Here is a 16,872-nt window from a genome sequence, read left to right on the forward strand (position 1 = left end):
CCTCTCTCTCCCCTCCCTCTCTCACTCTCTCGCTCTCTCTTCTCTCTGTCGTTCCGCTCCTGCTCCCAGCTGTTCCTATTCCCCTAATCATCATTTAGTCTTCCCACACCTGTTCCCGATCCTTTCCCCTGATTAGAGTCCCTATTTATTCCTTTGTGATCCGTTCCTGTTCCGTCGGTTCCTTGTTTTGTATTCACCATGCTGTGATTGCGTTTCGCCCTGTCCTGTCGTGTTTTTGCCGTGATTGTGTATCACCCTGTCCTGTCGTGTTTTGTGCCTTCATCAGACGCTGCGTGTGAGCAGGTGTCTCAGTCGACTACGGCCTGCGCCTACCCGAAGCGACCTGCAGTCTGTGGCCGCTTCTCCAGTTGTTTTCCCCTCTACAAATCTAGAGGATTTCTGTTATTCCGTTTTGGACATTAATAAACTCTGTTTCTGTTAAGTCGCGTTTGGGTCCTCTTTCACCTGCATGACAGAAGGAACCGACCAAGGAATGGACCGAGCAGGAATTGTCCGCTGCTCGCCAAGCCGTGGAAAACCTGGCTGCTCAGGTTTCCGACCTCTCTGGACAGTTCCAGAGTCTACGTCTCGTGCCACCTGTTACTTCCTGGCCTGCCGAGCCTCCAGAACCTAGGGTTAATAACCCACCTTGCTACTCCGGGCAGCCCACTGAGTGCCGCTCCTTTCTCACGCAGTGTGAGATTGTGTTCTCTCTCAACCCAACACATACTCTAGAGAGAGCTCGGGTTGCTTACGTCATCTCACTCCTCACTGGCCGGGCTCGAGAATGGGGCACAGCTATCTGGGAGGCAAGGGCTGTTTGCTCTAACGATTTCCAGAACTTTAAAGAGGAGATGATTCGGGTTTTTGACCGTTCAGTTTTTGGTGGGGAGGCTTCTAGGGCCCTGGCTTCCTTATGCCAAGGTGAACGGTCCATAACGGATTATTCCATTGAGTTTCGCACTCTTGCTGCCTCTAGTGAGTGGAACGAGCCGGCGCTGCTCGCTCGTTTTCTGGAGGGACTCCACGCTGTGGTTAAGGATGAGATTCTCTCCCGGGAGGTTCCTTCAGATGTGGACTCTTTGATTGCTCTCGCCATCCGCATAGAACGACGGGTAGATCTTCGTCACCGGGCTCGTGGAAGAGAGCTCGCATCAACGGTGTTTCCCTGCTACGCATCGCAGCCATCTCCCCCTCTGGCTTTGAGACTGAGCCCATGCAGCTGGGAGGGATTCGCATCTCGAATAAGGAGAGGGAACGGAGGATCACCAACCGCCTGTGCCTCTATTGTGGAGTTGCTGGACATTTCGTTAATTCATGTCCAGTAAAAGCCAGAGCTCATCTGTAAGCGGAGGGCTACAGGTGAGCGCAACTACTCAAGTCTCTCCATCAAAGTCCTGTACTACTTTGTCGGTCCACCTACGCTGGACCGGTTCGGCGCGCTACATGTAGTGCCTTGATAGACTCTGGGGCTGAGGGTTGTTTCATGGACGAAGCATGGGTTCGGAAACATGACATTCCTTTCAGAGAGTTAGATAAGCCTACGCCCATGTTCGCCTTAGATGGTAGTCATCTTCCCAGTATCAGATTTGAGACACTACCTTTAACCCTCACAGTATCTGGTAACCACAGTGAGACTATTTCTTTTTGATTTTCCGTTCACCGTTTACACCTGTTGTTTTGGGTCATCCCTGGCTAGTATGTCATAATCCTTCTATTAATTGGTCTAGTAATTCTATCCTATCCTGGAACGTTTCTTGTCATGTGAAGTGTTTAATGTCTGCCATCCCTCCCGTTTCTTCTGTCCCTACTTCTCAGGAGGAACCTGGCGATTTGACAGGAGTGCCGGAGGAATATCATGATCTGCGCACGGTCTTCAGTCGGTCCCGAGCCAACTCCCTTCCTCCTCACCGGTCGTATGATTGTAGTATTGATCTCCTTCCGGGGACCACTCCTCCTCGAGGTAGACTATACTCTCTGTCGGCTCCCGAACGTAAGGCTCTCGAGGATTATTTGTCTGTGTCTCTTGACGCCGGTACCATAGTGCCTTCTTCCTCTCCGGCCGGGGCGGGGTTCTTTTTGTTAAGAAGAAGGACGGTACTCTGCGCCCTGCGTGGATTATCGAGGGCTGAATGACATAACGGTTAAGAATCGTTATCCGCTTCCCCTTATGTCATCAGCCTTCGAGATTCTGCAGGGAGCCAGGTGCTTTACTAAGTTGGACCTTCGTAACGCTTACCATCTCGTGCGCATCAGAGAGGGGGACGAGTGGAAAACGGCGTTTAATACTCCGTTAGGGCATTTTGAGTACCGGGTTCTGCCGTTCGGTCTCGCCAATGCGCCAGCTGTTTTTCAGGCATTAGTTAATGATGTTCTGAGAGACATGCTGAACATTTTCGTTTTTGTCTATCTTGACGATATCCTGATTTTTTCTCCGTCACTCGAGATTCATGTTCAGCACGTTCGACGTGTTCTACAGCGCCTTTTAGAGAATTGTCTCTATGTAAAGGCTGAGAAGTGCTCTTTTCATGTCTCCTCCGTTACTTTTCTCGGTTCCGTTATTTCCGCTGAAGGCATTCAGATGGATTCCGCTAAGGTCCAAGCTGTCAGTGATTGGCCCGTTCCAAGGTCACGTGTCGAGTTGCAGCGCTTTTTAGGTTTCGCTAATTTCTATCGGCGTTTCATTCGTAATTTCGGTCAAGTTGCTGCCCCTCTCACAGCTCTTACTTCTGTCAAGACGTGTTTTAAGTGGTCCGGTTCCGCCCAGGGAGCTTTTGATCTTCTAAAGAACGTTTTACGTCCGCTCCTATCCTCGTTACTCCTGACGTCACTAGACAATTCATTGTCGAGGTTGACGCTTCAGAGGTAGGCGTGGGAGCCATTCTATCCCAGCGCTTCCAGTCTGACGATAAGGTTCATCCTTGCGCTTATTTTTCTCATCGCCTGTCGCCATCTGAGCGCAACTATGATGTGGGTAACCGTGAACTGCTCGCCATCCGCTTAGCCCTAGGCGAATGGCGACAGTGGTTGAGAGGGCGACCGTTCCTTTTGTCGTTTGGACAGACCATAAGAACCTTGAGTACATCCGTTCTGCCAAACGACTTAATGCCCGTCAAGCTCGTTGGGCGTTGTTTTTCGCTCGTTTCGAGTTTGTGATTTCTTACCGTCCGGGTAGCAAGAACACCAAGCCTGATGCCTTATCCCGTCTGTTTAGTTCTTCTGTGGCTTCTACTGATCCCGAGGGGATTCTTCCTTATGGGCGTGTTGTCGGGTTAACAGTCTGGGGAATTGAAAGACAGGTTAAGCAAGCACTCACGCACACTGCGTCGCCGCGCGCTTGTCCTAGTAACCTCCTTTTCGTTCCTGTTTCCACTCGTCTGGCTGTTCTTCAGTGGGCTCACTCTGCCAAGTTAGCGGGTCATCCCGGTGTTCGAGGCACTCTTGCGTCTATTCGCCAGCGCTTTTGGTGGCCGACTCAGGAGCGTGACACGCGCCGTTTCGTGGCTGCCTGTTCGGACTGCGCGCAGACTAAGTCGGGTAACTCTCCTCCTGCCGGTCGTCTCAGACCGCTCCCCATTCCTTCTCGACCATGGTCTCACATTGCCTTAGACTTCATTACCGGTCTGCCTTTGTCTGCGGGGAAGACTGTGATTCTGACGGTTGTCGATAGGTTCTCTAAGGCGGCACATTTCATTCCCTCGCTAAACTTCCTTCCGCTAAGGAGACGGCACAAATCATTATTGAGAATGTATTCAGAATTCATGGCCTCCCGTTAGACGCCGTTTCAGACAGAGGTCCGCAATTCACGTCACAGTTTTGGAGGGAGTTCTGTCGTTTGATTGGTGCGTCCGTCAGTCTCTCTTCCGGGTTTCATCCCCAGTCTAACGGTCAAGCAGAGAGGGCCAATCAGACGATTGGTCGCATACTACGCAGCCTTTCTTTCAGGAACCCTGCGTCTTGGGCAGAACAGCTCCCCTGGGCAGAATACGCTCACAATTCGCTTCCTTCGTCTGCTACCGGGTTATCTCCGTTTCAGAGTAGTCTGGGTTACCAGCCTCCTCTGTTCTCATCCCAGCTTGCCGAGTCCAGCGTTCCCTCCGCTCAAGCGTTTGTCCAACGTTGTGAGCGCACCTGGAGGAGGGTGAGGTCTGCACTTTGCCGTTACAGGGCACAGACGGTGAGAGCCGCCAATAAACGCAGGATTAAGAGTCCAAGGTATTGTTGCGGCCAGAGAGTGTGGCTTTCCACTCGCAACCTTCCTCTTACGACAGCTTCTCGTAAGTTGACTCCGCGGTTCATTGGTCCGTTCCGTGTCTCCCAGGTCGTCAATCCAGTCGCTGTGCGACTGCTTCTTCCGCGACATCTTCGTCGCGTCCATCCTGTCTTCCATGTCTCCTGTGTTAAGCCCTTTCTTCGCACCCCCGTTCGTCTTCCCTCCCCCTCCCGTCCTTGTCGAGCGCACCTATTTACAAGGTACATAAAATTATGGACATGCGTTCTCGGGGACGGGGTCACCAATACCTAGTGGATTGGGAGGGTTACGGTCCTGAGGAGAGGAGTTGGGTTCCGTCTCGGGACGTGCTGGACCGTTCGCTCATCGATGATTTCCTCCGTTGCCGCCAGGATTCCTCCTCGAGTGCGCCAGGAGGCGCTCGGTGAGTGGGGGGGTACTGTCATGTTTGTCATTTATTGTCATGTCTTGTCCCTGTGCTCCCCATGCTATTCGTTTCCCTCTGCTGGTCTTGTTTGGTTCTATCCCTCTCTCTCCCCCTCCCCCTTTCACTCTCTCGCTCTCTCTTCTCTCTGTCGTTCCGTTCCTGCTCCCAGCTGTTCCTATTCCCCTAATCATCATTTAGTCTTCCCACACCTGTTCCCGATCCTTTCCCTGATTAGACTCCCTATTTATTCCTTTGTGATCCGTTCCTGTTCCATCGGTTCCTTGTTTTGTATTCCATGCTGTAATTGCGTTTCGCCCTGTCCTGTCGTGTTTTTTGCCGTGATTGTGTATCACCCTGTCCTGTCGTGTTTTGTGCCTTCTTCAGACGCTGCGTGTGAGCAGGTGTCTCAGTTGACTACGGCCTGCGCCTACCCGGGCGACCTGCAGTCTGTGGCCGCTTCTCCAGTTGTTTTCCCCTCTACTATCTAGAGGATTTCAGTTATTCGGTTTTGAGCATTAATAAACTCTGTTTCTGTTAAGTCGCGTTTGGGTCCTCCTTCACCTGCATAACAAACCCTCTCTAACCACAACCCTCTCTAACCCTAACCCTCTTTAACCATAACCATCTTTAACCATAACCCTACCCTCTCTAACTGTAACTCTCTCTAACCGTAACCCTCTCTAACCTTAACCCTACACCATCTCTCCCTACACCCTCTTTCCATACACCCTCTCCCCCAACAACAACCCTCTCTAACCGTAACCATCACTCTCACTCCCCCTAACCCTCTCCACCTAACCCTCTCTAACCATAACCATCTCTAACCATAAACTTAACCCTCTCTAACCATAACCCTCTCTAATCATAACCCTCTCTAACCATAACCCTACACCCTCTCTCCCTATATACTACTTTGCTTTCTCACTCACATTCCCCTTATTTTCTTCCTCTGTATTTGTGTGTCTCTACCACTCACACCTACCCACCCACCAACTCACCCTCCTCCACACCCACCCACCCACCAACTCACCCTCCTCCACACCCACCCACCCACCAACTCACCCTCCTCCACACCCACCCACCCACCAACTCACCCTCCTCCACACCCACAACCACACACACACACACACCACACACATCCATACACAACCACACATACCCACCCATACCCACCCACCAACTCACCCTCCTCCACACACACACACACACACACACACACACACACACACACACACACACACACACACACACACACACACACACACACACACACACACACACACACACACACACACACACACACACACACACACACACACACACACTCCCACACATACACAACCCCCCTCCACAGTCACACATACACCCCCACACACACAACCACACACACACACCCACAACACACACACACAACCACACATACCCCCCCCCACACACACACACACAACCACACATACCCCCCACACACACTTACTCACTCTCTCACACACGTTCTCTTTCTCTCTACAGAGGTGTCTGTGTCCTCAGTACTGTGTCTGTCGTCAGTGAGAGAATTACCAGTCCAGGTGAGGGAGCTGTATGGTCAGGGCTTCGTCCTGGTGGCTGTCCATCCCTTTGTCCACCCTTGTGGCCCCAGGCCTGCACGCATCCAACGCCAGCTACACAGAGCTGTCCTCATCAGAGAGACACACAGGTATGGAAACACACACACACACATACACACACACACAGGTACGGAAACATATATACACACACACACTCATTTCCTGCAACCAACGCCTGCTACACAGAACACAGAGACACATAGTTAGGGAATTGCCTTCAATTCTCACCTGCAGGAGCATCATCTGAGTTCTATTCTCACCTGCAGGAGCCTCATCTGAGTTCTATTCTCACCTGCAGGAGCCTCATCTGAGTTCTATTCTCAGCTGCAGGAGCCTCATCTGAGTTCTATTCTCAGCTGCAGGAGCCTCATCTGAGTTCTATTCTCACCTGCAGGAGCCTCATCTGAGTTCTATTCTCACCTGCAGGAGCCTCATCTGAGTTATATTCTCAGCTGCAGGAGCCTCATCTGAGTTCTATTCTCACCTGCAGGAGCCTCACCTGAGTTCTATTCTCAGCTGCAGGAGCCTCACCTGAGTTCTATTCTCACCTGCAGGAGCCTCACCTGAGTTCTATTCTCACCTGCAGGAGCCTCATCTGAGTTCTATTCTCACCTGCAGGAGCCTCATCTGAGTTCTATTCTCACCTGCAGGAGCCTCATCTGAGTTCTATTCTCACTTGCAGGAGCCTCATCTGAGTTCTATTCTCACCTGCAGGAGCCTCATCTGAGTTCTATTCTCACCTGCAGGAGCCTCATCTGAGTTCTATTCTCACTTGCAGGAGCCTCATCTGAGTTCTATTCTCACCTGCAGGAGCCTCATCTGAGTTCTATTCTCACCTGCAGGAGCCTCATCTGAGTTCTATTCTCACTTGCAGGAGCCTCATCTGAGTTCTATTCTCACTTGCAGGAGCCTCATTTGAGTTCTATTCTCACCTGCAGGAGCCTCATCTGAGTTCTATTTTCACCTGCAGGAGCCTCATCTGAGTTCTATTCTCACTTGCAGGAGCCTCATCTGAGTTCTATTCTCACCTGCAGGAGCCTCATCTGAGTTCTATTCTCACCTGCAGGAGCCTCATCTGAGTTCTATTCTCACCTGCAGGAGCCTCATCTGAGTTCTATTCTCACCTGCAGGAGCCTCATCTGAGTTCTATTCTCACTTGCAGGAGCCTCATCTGAGTTCTACTCTCACCTGCAGGAGCCTCATCTGAGTTCTATTCTCACTTGCAGGAGCCTCATCTGAGTTCTATTCTCACCTGCAGGAGCCTCATCTGAGTTCTATTCTCACCTGCAGGAGCCTCATCTGAGTTCTATTCTCACCTGCAGGAGCCTCATCTGAGTTCTATTCTCAGCTGCAGGAGCCTCATCTGAGTTCTATTCTCACCTGCAGGAGCCTCATCTGAGTTCTATTCTCACCTGCAGGAGCCTCATCTGAGTTCTATTCTCACCTGCAGGAGCCTCATCTGAGTTCTATTCTCACCTGCAGGAGCCTCTTCTGAGTTCTATTCTCACCTGCAGGAGCCTCATCTGAGTTCTATTCTCACCTGCAGGAGCCTCGTCTGAGTTCTATTCTCACCTGCAGGAGCCTCGTCTGAGTTCTATTCTCACCTGCAGGAGCCTCGTCTGAGTTCTATTCTCACCTGCAGGAGCCTCGTCTGAGTTCTATTCTCACCTGCAGGAGCCTCGTCTGAGTTCTATTCTCACCTGCAGGAGCCTCGTCTGAGTTCTATTCTCACCTGCAGGAGCCTCGTCTGAGTTCTATTCTCCCCTGCAGGAGCCTCGTCTGAGTTCTATTCTCACCTGCAGGAGCCTCATCTGAGTTCTATTCTCAGCTGCAGGAGCCTCATCTGAGTTCTATTCTCACCTGCAGGAGCCTCATCTGAGTTCTATTCTCACCTGCAGGAGCCTCATCTGAGTTCTATTCTCACCTGCAGGAGCCTCATCTGAGTTCTATTCTCAGCTGCAGGAGCCTCATCTGAGTTCTATTCTCACCTGCAGGATCCTCATCTGAGTTCTACTCTCACCTGCAGGAGCCTCATCTGAGTTCTATTCTCCCCCACAGAATGTGTGAAATCTGAGCAGAATCCTATTTTCACACTGAGGATTCTCGGCAGAGATCTATTCTCACCCGTGTAATTCTTGAAGCATACTGTATGTGTAGATCGGGAACTGTATACAGCGTGTGGCAGGCCCATGTGGCAGGCCCATGTGGCAGGCCCATGCTTATAGACATGCTCACACTTAGAAATGTAAACTGTTTTTCTCTCACACTTCCACACATACTGTATATGCTTACACAAATACACACACACACACACAATCTTTCCCTCATACTCACATATGTGCGTGCGTACACACACACACAGTTGGGTGATCCTGCCAATTGGCACTTGTCACCGTGGCGACGACTGATTGCATCATCAGCACCCGCCGGAGGGGAATAATGTGCTAGGATAGGGGAACCATGAGGCCTTCTGTTCTCCTTTTATCTCTCCATCACTTCATCTCTCTCCAACCCTCTATCCTCCACTCTCTCCTCCTTTTCTCTCTCCATCACTTCATCTCTCTCCAACCCTCTATCCTCCACTCTCTCCTCCTTTTCTCTCTCCATCACTTCATCTCTCTCCAACCCTCTATCCTCCACTCTCTCCTCCTTTTATCTCTCCATCACTTCATCTCTCTCCAACCCTCTATCCTCCACTCTCTCCTCCTTTTCTCTTCTCTCTCCATCACTTCATCTCTCTCCAACCCTCTATCCTCCACTCTCTCCTCCTTTTATCTCTCCATCACTTCATCTCTCTCCTCCCTCTATCCTCCACTCTCTCATCCTTTTCTCTCTCCATAACTTCATCTCTCTCCAACCCTCTATCCTCCACTCTCTCATCCTTTTCTCTCTCCATCACTTCATCTCTCTCCAACCCTCTATCCTTCACTCTCTCCTCCTTTTATCTCTCCATAACTTCATCTCTCTCCAACCCTCTATCCTTCACTCTCTCCTCCTTTTATCTCTCCATCACTTCATCTCTCTCCAACCCTCTATCCTCCACTCTCTCCTCCTTTTCTCTCTCCATCACTTCATCTCTCTCCAACTCTCTATCCTCCACTCTCTCCTCCTTTTCTCTCTCCATCACTTCATCTCTCTCCAACCCTCTATCCTCCACTCTCTCCTCCTTTTCTCTCTCCATCACTTCATCTCTCTCCAACCCTCTATCCTCCACTCTCTCCTCCTTTTATCTCTCCATCACTTCATCTCTCTCCAACCCTCTATCCTCCACTCTCTCCTCCTTTTCTCTCTCCATCACTTCATCTCTCTCCAACCCTCTATCCTCCACTCTCTCCTCCTTTTATCTCTCCATCACTTCATCTCTCTCCAACCCTCTATCCTCCACTCTCTCCTCCTTTTCTCTTCTCTCTCCATCACTTCATCTCTCTCCAACCCTCTATCCTCCACTCTCTCCTCCTTTTATCTCTCCATCACTTCATCTCTCTCCAACTCTCTATCCTCCACTCTCTCCTCCTTTTCTCTCTCCATCACTTCATCTCTCTCCAACCCTCTATCCTCCACTCTCTCCTCCTTTTCTCTCTCCATCACTTCATCTCTCTCCAACCCTCTATCCTCCACTCTCTCCTCCTTTTATCTCTCCATCACTTCATCTCTCTCCAACCCTCTATCCTTCACCTCTCTCCTCCTTTTATCTCTCCATAACTTCATCTCTCTCCAACTCTCTATCCTCCACTCTCTCCTCCTTTTCTCTCTCCATCACTTCATCTCTCTCCAACCCTCTATCCTTCACTCTCTCCTCCTTTTCTCTCTCCATAACTTCATCTCTCTCCAACCCTCTATCCTCCACTCTCTCATCCTTTTCTCTCTCCATCACTTCATCTCTCTCCAACCCTCTATCCTTCACTCTCTCCTCCTTTTATCTCTCCATAACTTCATCTCTCTCCAACCCTCTATCCTTCACTCTCTCCTCCTTTTATCTCTCCATCACTTCATCTCTCTCCAACCCTCTATCCTCCACTCTCTCCTCCTTTTCTCTCTCCATCACTTCATCTCTCTCCAACCCTCTATCCTCCACTCTCTCCTCCTTTTCTCTTCTCTCTCCATCACTTCATCTCTCTCCAACCCTCTATCCTCCACTCTCTCCTCCTTTTCTCTCTCCATCACTTCATCTCTCTCCAACCCTCTATCCTCCACTCTCTCCATCACTTCATCTCTCTCCAACCCTCTATCCTCCACTCTCTCCTCCTTTTCTCTTCTCTCTCCATCACTTCATCTCTCTCCAACCCTCTATCCTCCACTCTCTCCTCCTTTTCTCTCTCCATCACTTCATCTCTCTCCAACCCTCTATCCTCCACTCTCTCCATCACTTCATCTCTCTCCAACTCTCTCTCCTCCTTTTCTCTCTCCATCACTTCATCTCTCTCCAACCCTCTATCCTCCACTCTCTCCTCCTTTTCTCTCTCCATCACTTCATCTCTCTCCAACTCTCTCTCCTCCTTTTCTCTCTCCATCACTTCATCTCTCTCCAACCCTCTATCCTCCACTCTCTCCTCCTTTTCTCTCTCCATCACTTCATCTCTCTCCAACCCTCTATCCTCCTTTTCTCTCCTCCTTTTCTCTCCTCCTTTTCTCTCTCCATCACTTCATCTCTCTCCAACCCTCTATCCTCCTTTTCTCTCCTCCTTTTCTCTCTCCATCACTTCATCTCTCTCCAACCCTCTATCCTCCACTCTCTCCTCCTTTTCTCTCTCCATCACTTCATCTCTCTCCAACTCTCTCTCCTCCTTTTCTCTCTCCATCACTTCATCTCTCTCCAACTCTCTATCCTCCTTTTCTCTCTCCATCACTTCATCTCTCTCCAACCCTCTATCCTCCACTCTCTCCTCCTTTTCTCTCTCCATCACTTCATCTCTCTCCAACCCTCTATCCTCCACTCTCTCCTCCTTTTCTCTCTCCATCACTTCATCTCTCTCCAACCCTCTATCCTCCTTTTCTCTCCTCCTTTTCTCTCCTCCTTTTCTCTCTCCATCACTTCATCTCTCTCCAACCCTCTATCCTCCTTTTCTCTCCTCCTTTTCTCTCTCCATCACTTCATCTCTCTCCAACCCTCTATCCTCCACTCTCTCCTCCTTTTCTCTCTCCATCACTTCATCTCTCTCCAACTCTCTCTCCTCCTTTTCTCTCTCCATCACTTCATCTCTCTCCAACTCTCTATCCTCCTTTTCTCTCTCCATCACTTCATCTCTCTCCAACCCTCTATCCTCCACTCTCTCCTCCTTTTCTCTCTCCATCACTTCATCTCTCTCCAACTCTCTCTCCTCCTTTTCTCTCTCCATCACTTCATCTCTCTCCAACTCTCTATCCTCCTTTTCTCTCTCCATCACTTCATCTCTCTCCAACCCTCTATTCTCCACTCTCTCCTCCTTTTCTCTCTCCATCACTTCATCTCTCTCCAACCCTCTATCCTCCACTCTCTCCTCCTTTTCTCTCTCCATCACTTCATCTCTCTCCAACCCTCTATCCTCCTTTTCTCTCTCCATCACTTCATCTCTCTCCAACCCTCTATTCTCCACTCTCTCCTCCTTTTATCTCTCCATCACTTCATCTCTCTCCAACCCTCTATCCTCCACTCTCTCCTCCTTTTCTCTCTCCATCACTTCATCTCTCTCCAACCCTCTATCCTCCACTCTCTCCTCCTTTTCTCTCTCCATCACTTCATCTCTCTCCTCCCTCCATTATCACCATTCTCCTTTCTTCCATTCTCTAAAGCGCAATAGATTACTAAGATCCAGAATGCAAGCATGATTATCTATAGTTTTATTCAGGCCTTCATCAGTCCTTTCTACATGTTCATGTCTTTCTCCACGTTCATGTCTTTCTTTGAGAAGAAAGTAAGGCTGTGTCCTAAATGGCTATTCCCTACATAGTGCACTCATTTTGACCATAGCCATATGGGCCCCTATGAGCCCTGCAAAAGTAGTGCACTATATAGGGAATAGGGTACATAAATGTCCGCTGATGTCTTCCTTCAACCCTCTTTCATTTCTCTCTGTCCAGTTCAGAGAACGAGCTGAAGTGGGCGGGGCTTCGCCTGGAGACAGACGTGTGTGTGGCGGGTCAACAGGCCCCTGACCCAGAAGTCATCCAGAACTATGTGAAGAAGGTCAGCCCTGCCCATTAGTCCTATTGCACAGATCTAGGATCAGCTTACTAGCTACACTCAGCTCCACTCAGGGAGAAGTTACCCATAGGCACAGATCTAGGAACAGCTTACTATTTACACTCCGCTCCACTCTGGGAGAAGTAAGCCATAGACACAGATCTAGGATCAACAAATTCCCCCTTCATTTTTAATTGTAGCCATTACTTTCGGGTTGAAAATGGCAGATTTGGGCACTAATAAGAGTCGGTGTCTGAGTGATAAATGCTGTAAATTAAGAGGACTCTATGTATTTTGAAATATGATATGTTGATGTCATACAAGCAAGCCAAACACTTGTGAGTCACATCACATCTCCAAATCATAAAACTCATGTCATATGCAGGGTCAAGGTTTCTGATCACTATGTTTGATGTACAGTTACCAGATGACATGTGGTCATACCTTGGGATGTTCTGAACACAATGAGCTTGTGTTTGTTTATTTCACTTAAATGCACTCCTTTTTATGCGCACCAAAATTACGATCTGTTTCTCTGAATTGCCTTGTGAAAGCCTAACACTGTAAGGTTGTATTTCATAACTTAGTTAGCAATAGAACACACTTTCTAATCATGCCCACTTGACACAGATTGCGATTTTTAACCAGAGGAGGGTGACGTGTGAGCCCAACAGATCAAACGATCGCGGACATCAAACGGAACATACAGACACCCAGCTGGACACCCAGGGGGAGTGGGCTCTGCACGTGATGCCCGCTTGATGTCCGCGTCCACCTCCCATACCACCGGTGCCACCAGGCGAGAAGCTGGAAGTATGGGAGTGGGATCCGTGGACCGCTCCTCTGTATCATACAGCCGGGACAGTGCGTCTGCCTTCACGTTCTGGGAACCTGGTTCGTAGGAAAGGGTGAAAACAAAACGGGTAAAGAACATGGCCCACCTTGCCTGGCGAGGATTCAGTCTCCTCGCTGCTCGAATGTACTCCAGATTGCGGTGGTCAGTCCAAATGAGAAAAGGGTGTCTAGCCCCCTCAAACCAATGTCTCCATGCTTTCAGAGCCATGACAACAGCTAACAACTCCTGGTCCCCCACATCATAGTTTCGCTCTGCGGGGCTGAGCTTCTTCGAAAATAATGCACAGGGGCGGAGCTTTAGTGCTTTAGTGGGAGCCGAGGTAAACAGAGCCTTCAGGTGACCAAAAGCCCTGTCCGCCCCTGCTGTCCACTGCAGTCACACCGGTCCCCCCTTCAGCAGTGAGGTAATGGGAGCCGCTACCTGACCAAAACCCCGGATAAATCTCAGGTAGTAGTTGGAAAACCCTAAAAACCGCTGCACCTCCCAATTACGCACGGCTGAAATGCGTCATTCTCCATCTCTACCCCGGACGCTGAAAAGCGGTACCCTAGGAAGGAGATGGACTGTTGGAAGAACAGGCATTTCTCAGCCTTGACGTACAGGTCATGTTCAGACAGTCTACCAAGCACCCTGCGCACCAGGGACACATGCTCGGCGCGTGTAGTGGAGTATATCAGAATGTCATTAATATACACCACTACACCCTGCACCCGTGCAGGTCCCTGAAAATCTCATCTACAAAGGATTGGAAGACTGATGGAGCATTCATTAACCCGTACGGCATGACGAGGTACTCATAGTGCCCAGAAGTGGTGCTAAATGCTGTCTTCCACTCATCTCCCCCCTGGATACGCACCAGGCTGTAAGCGCTCCTGAGGTCCAATGCCCCGTGTAATGACTCGGTCATACTGGCTATGAGTGGTAGTGGGTAGCTGTATTTTACCGTGACCTTATTCAAACCTCCATAATCAATACACGGGCGCAAACCTCCATCCTTTTTCTTCACAAAAAAGAAACTTGAGGAGACGGGTGAGATGGAAGGTTGAATGTATCCCTGTCCCAGAGATTCGGTGACATATGTTTCCATAGCCACCGTCTCCTCCTGTGACAGAGGATACGAATGACTCAACGATGGACCTGGAGAAATTCAAATTCATAGACCGAGCTATGGATTCAAGGACTGACCAATCCAAGATATCAAAATGATAGTTTAAAGCATGTTTTGAGGCGCTACAGTGTTTATTTACATTTGCATTGTTTACAAACAATGGAGTAAAACAAGCTGACATTATGGATTCTGATGGGGTACGACAGTTGAACTAAAGTCATTAGGCGTTTATAAGTTACATTCTTCAAGAATCAATAGGTTTATATCTTTAATTTATAAGTAAAAAATGTATGTAGCAACTGCAGATTCTCCCTTTAAAGGGACATTACACTCTAAAATTCATCCCTTATTTGAACCTTAATATTTGACTGAAAAATTCTAGTGGCAAGCTCATCCTAATTTCCTTGGATGCCTCCTTACTGGAAGAAGAGGAAGCCAATTTGACTATTGAGATGCCCCCCTAATGTCACTATCAGCTGTGACATCATTTAACAATCACAAACTCCCTCTTAGGCATTTATAGTTGTGAATTCATCTCATTCTACAGCGACCATGAGTCACTGTAGAATGGGATGAATTCACTACTATAAGTGAACAGGCCTTATTGAGGAGATTTGCATGTGAACAGGCGGAGTATAAAAGGGAGCGGTGATTGGATTGAAATGCACAGGGCTCAGTATAATGTGATATGGTCAGGCAGCGTGACATGAATAGGCAATCAGATAGCAGCCTGGCTGCTGGGGAATCACTGAAAAGAACCACGGACAGGATGCAATAGAAGAGTAGGGGACATTGATGGGTCTTCTCACACTGCAGGGTTTGGCACTTACTTCCTTCCTTCTTATGACACACACACACACACGTGCTCTTGCATATATGGACACACTAAACATGAGTAAGTACATGTCAAGGAGGTATAATACGCCTTTGGGTTGGGATTGAGTGATAATCCCCACCACCCACATACATGTGACACACACACACATTTTGTATTTCTATTCACATCTTGACACACTCAAGAGTTGGGCAGTGTCTGTTCACTGTCCCTCATCTTCATCCCCCAACAAAAATGTGTGTGTTGATTGTCGTTGAAGGAGGGATGGTAATGGGGAAAGATGTCTCGTTATTATTGGTGGTAGTTAGCATTCTGTGTTCTCTCTAACGAGCCCCTCTCAAACTGTCAGCATTAATATCAACTGACAGTTAACCAGAGGAGCTCTGTGGGAGGGAGAGGGAGAACGACACACACACACTGTAATGACAGACGCACATACAGAATGTGGATAATGAGGTTCCTTTGTCATTAGAATACTTGGTCTTTAGGGATGATTAGGCTGTTTGCAGGATGGTTTGCAGAATGTCTGTAGTGTGAAATGAGGCTGTGGGTGTAACCCCAAGTAAGCGTAATGGCTACTGATTGAATATGATTTGTATCTATATACAGTGCCTTGGGAAAGTATTCGCCCCCCTTGAACTTTGCGACCTTTTGCCACATTTCAGGCTTCAAACATAAAGATATAAAACTGTATTTTTTGTGAAGAATCAACAACAAGTGGGACACAATCATGAAGTGGAACGACCTTTATAGGATATTTCAAACTTTTTTGACAAATCAAAAAATGAAAAATTGGACGTGCAAAATTATTCAGCCCCCTTACGTTAATACATTGTAGCGCCACCTTTTGCTGGGATTGCAGCTGTAAGTCGCTTGGTATGTCTCTATCAGTTTTGCACATCGAGAGACTGAATTTTTCCCCCATTCCTCCTTGCAAAACAGCTCGAGCTCAGTGAGGTTGGATGGAGAGCATTTGTGAACAGCAGTTTTCAGTTCTTTCCACAGATTCTCGATTGGATTCAGGTCTGGACTTTGACTTGGCCATTCTAACACCTGGATATGTTTATTTTTGAACCATTCCATTGTAGATTTTGCTTTATGTTTTGGATTATTGTCTTGTTGGAAGACAAATCTCCGTCCCAGTCTCAGGTCTTTTGCAGACTCCATCAGGTTTTCTTCCAGAATGGTCCTGTATTTGGCTCCATTCATCTTCCCATCAATTTTAACCATCTTCCCTGTCCCTGCTGAAGAAAAGCAGGCCCAAACCATGATGCTGCCACCACCATGTTTGACAGTGGGGATGGTGGGTTCAGGGTGATGAGCTGTGTTGCTTTTACGCCAAACACAACGTTTTGCATTGTTGCCAAAAAGTTAAATTTTGGTTTAATCTGACCAGAGCACCTTCTTCCACATGTTTGGTGTGTCTCCCAGGTGGCTTGTGGCAAACTTTAAATGACACTTTTTATGGATATCTTTAAGAAATGGCTTTCTTCTTGCCACTCTTCCATAAAGGCCAGATTTGTGCAATATACGACTGATTGTTGTCCTATGGACAGAGTCTCCCACCTCAGCTGTAGATCTCTGCAGTTCATCCAGAGTGATCATGGGCCTTTTGGCTGCATCTCTGATCAGTCTTCTTCTTGTATGAGCT

General features: G+C 48.6%; 1 protein-coding gene across 1 annotated transcript in view; it reads left to right on the top strand.

Annotated features, from left to right (window-relative positions):
• Positions 1-16,872, top strand: part of LOC124002284 — a 29,508-nt gene that overhangs the window by 8,726 nt on the left and 3,910 nt on the right. The window contains exons 2-3 of the mRNA XM_046309658.1: positions 6,168-6,351; positions 12,320-12,425. Coding sequence (XP_046165614.1) covers positions 6,168-6,351; positions 12,320-12,425 — 290 coding nt within the window. The remainder of the gene's footprint in view (positions 1-6,167; positions 6,352-12,319; positions 12,426-16,872) is intronic.

This window comes from Oncorhynchus gorbuscha, linkage group LG17 (assembly GCF_021184085.1).
Source record: "Oncorhynchus gorbuscha isolate QuinsamMale2020 ecotype Even-year linkage group LG17, OgorEven_v1.0, whole genome shotgun sequence".
Lineage (NCBI taxonomy): Eukaryota > Metazoa > Chordata > Actinopteri > Salmoniformes > Salmonidae > Oncorhynchus > Oncorhynchus gorbuscha.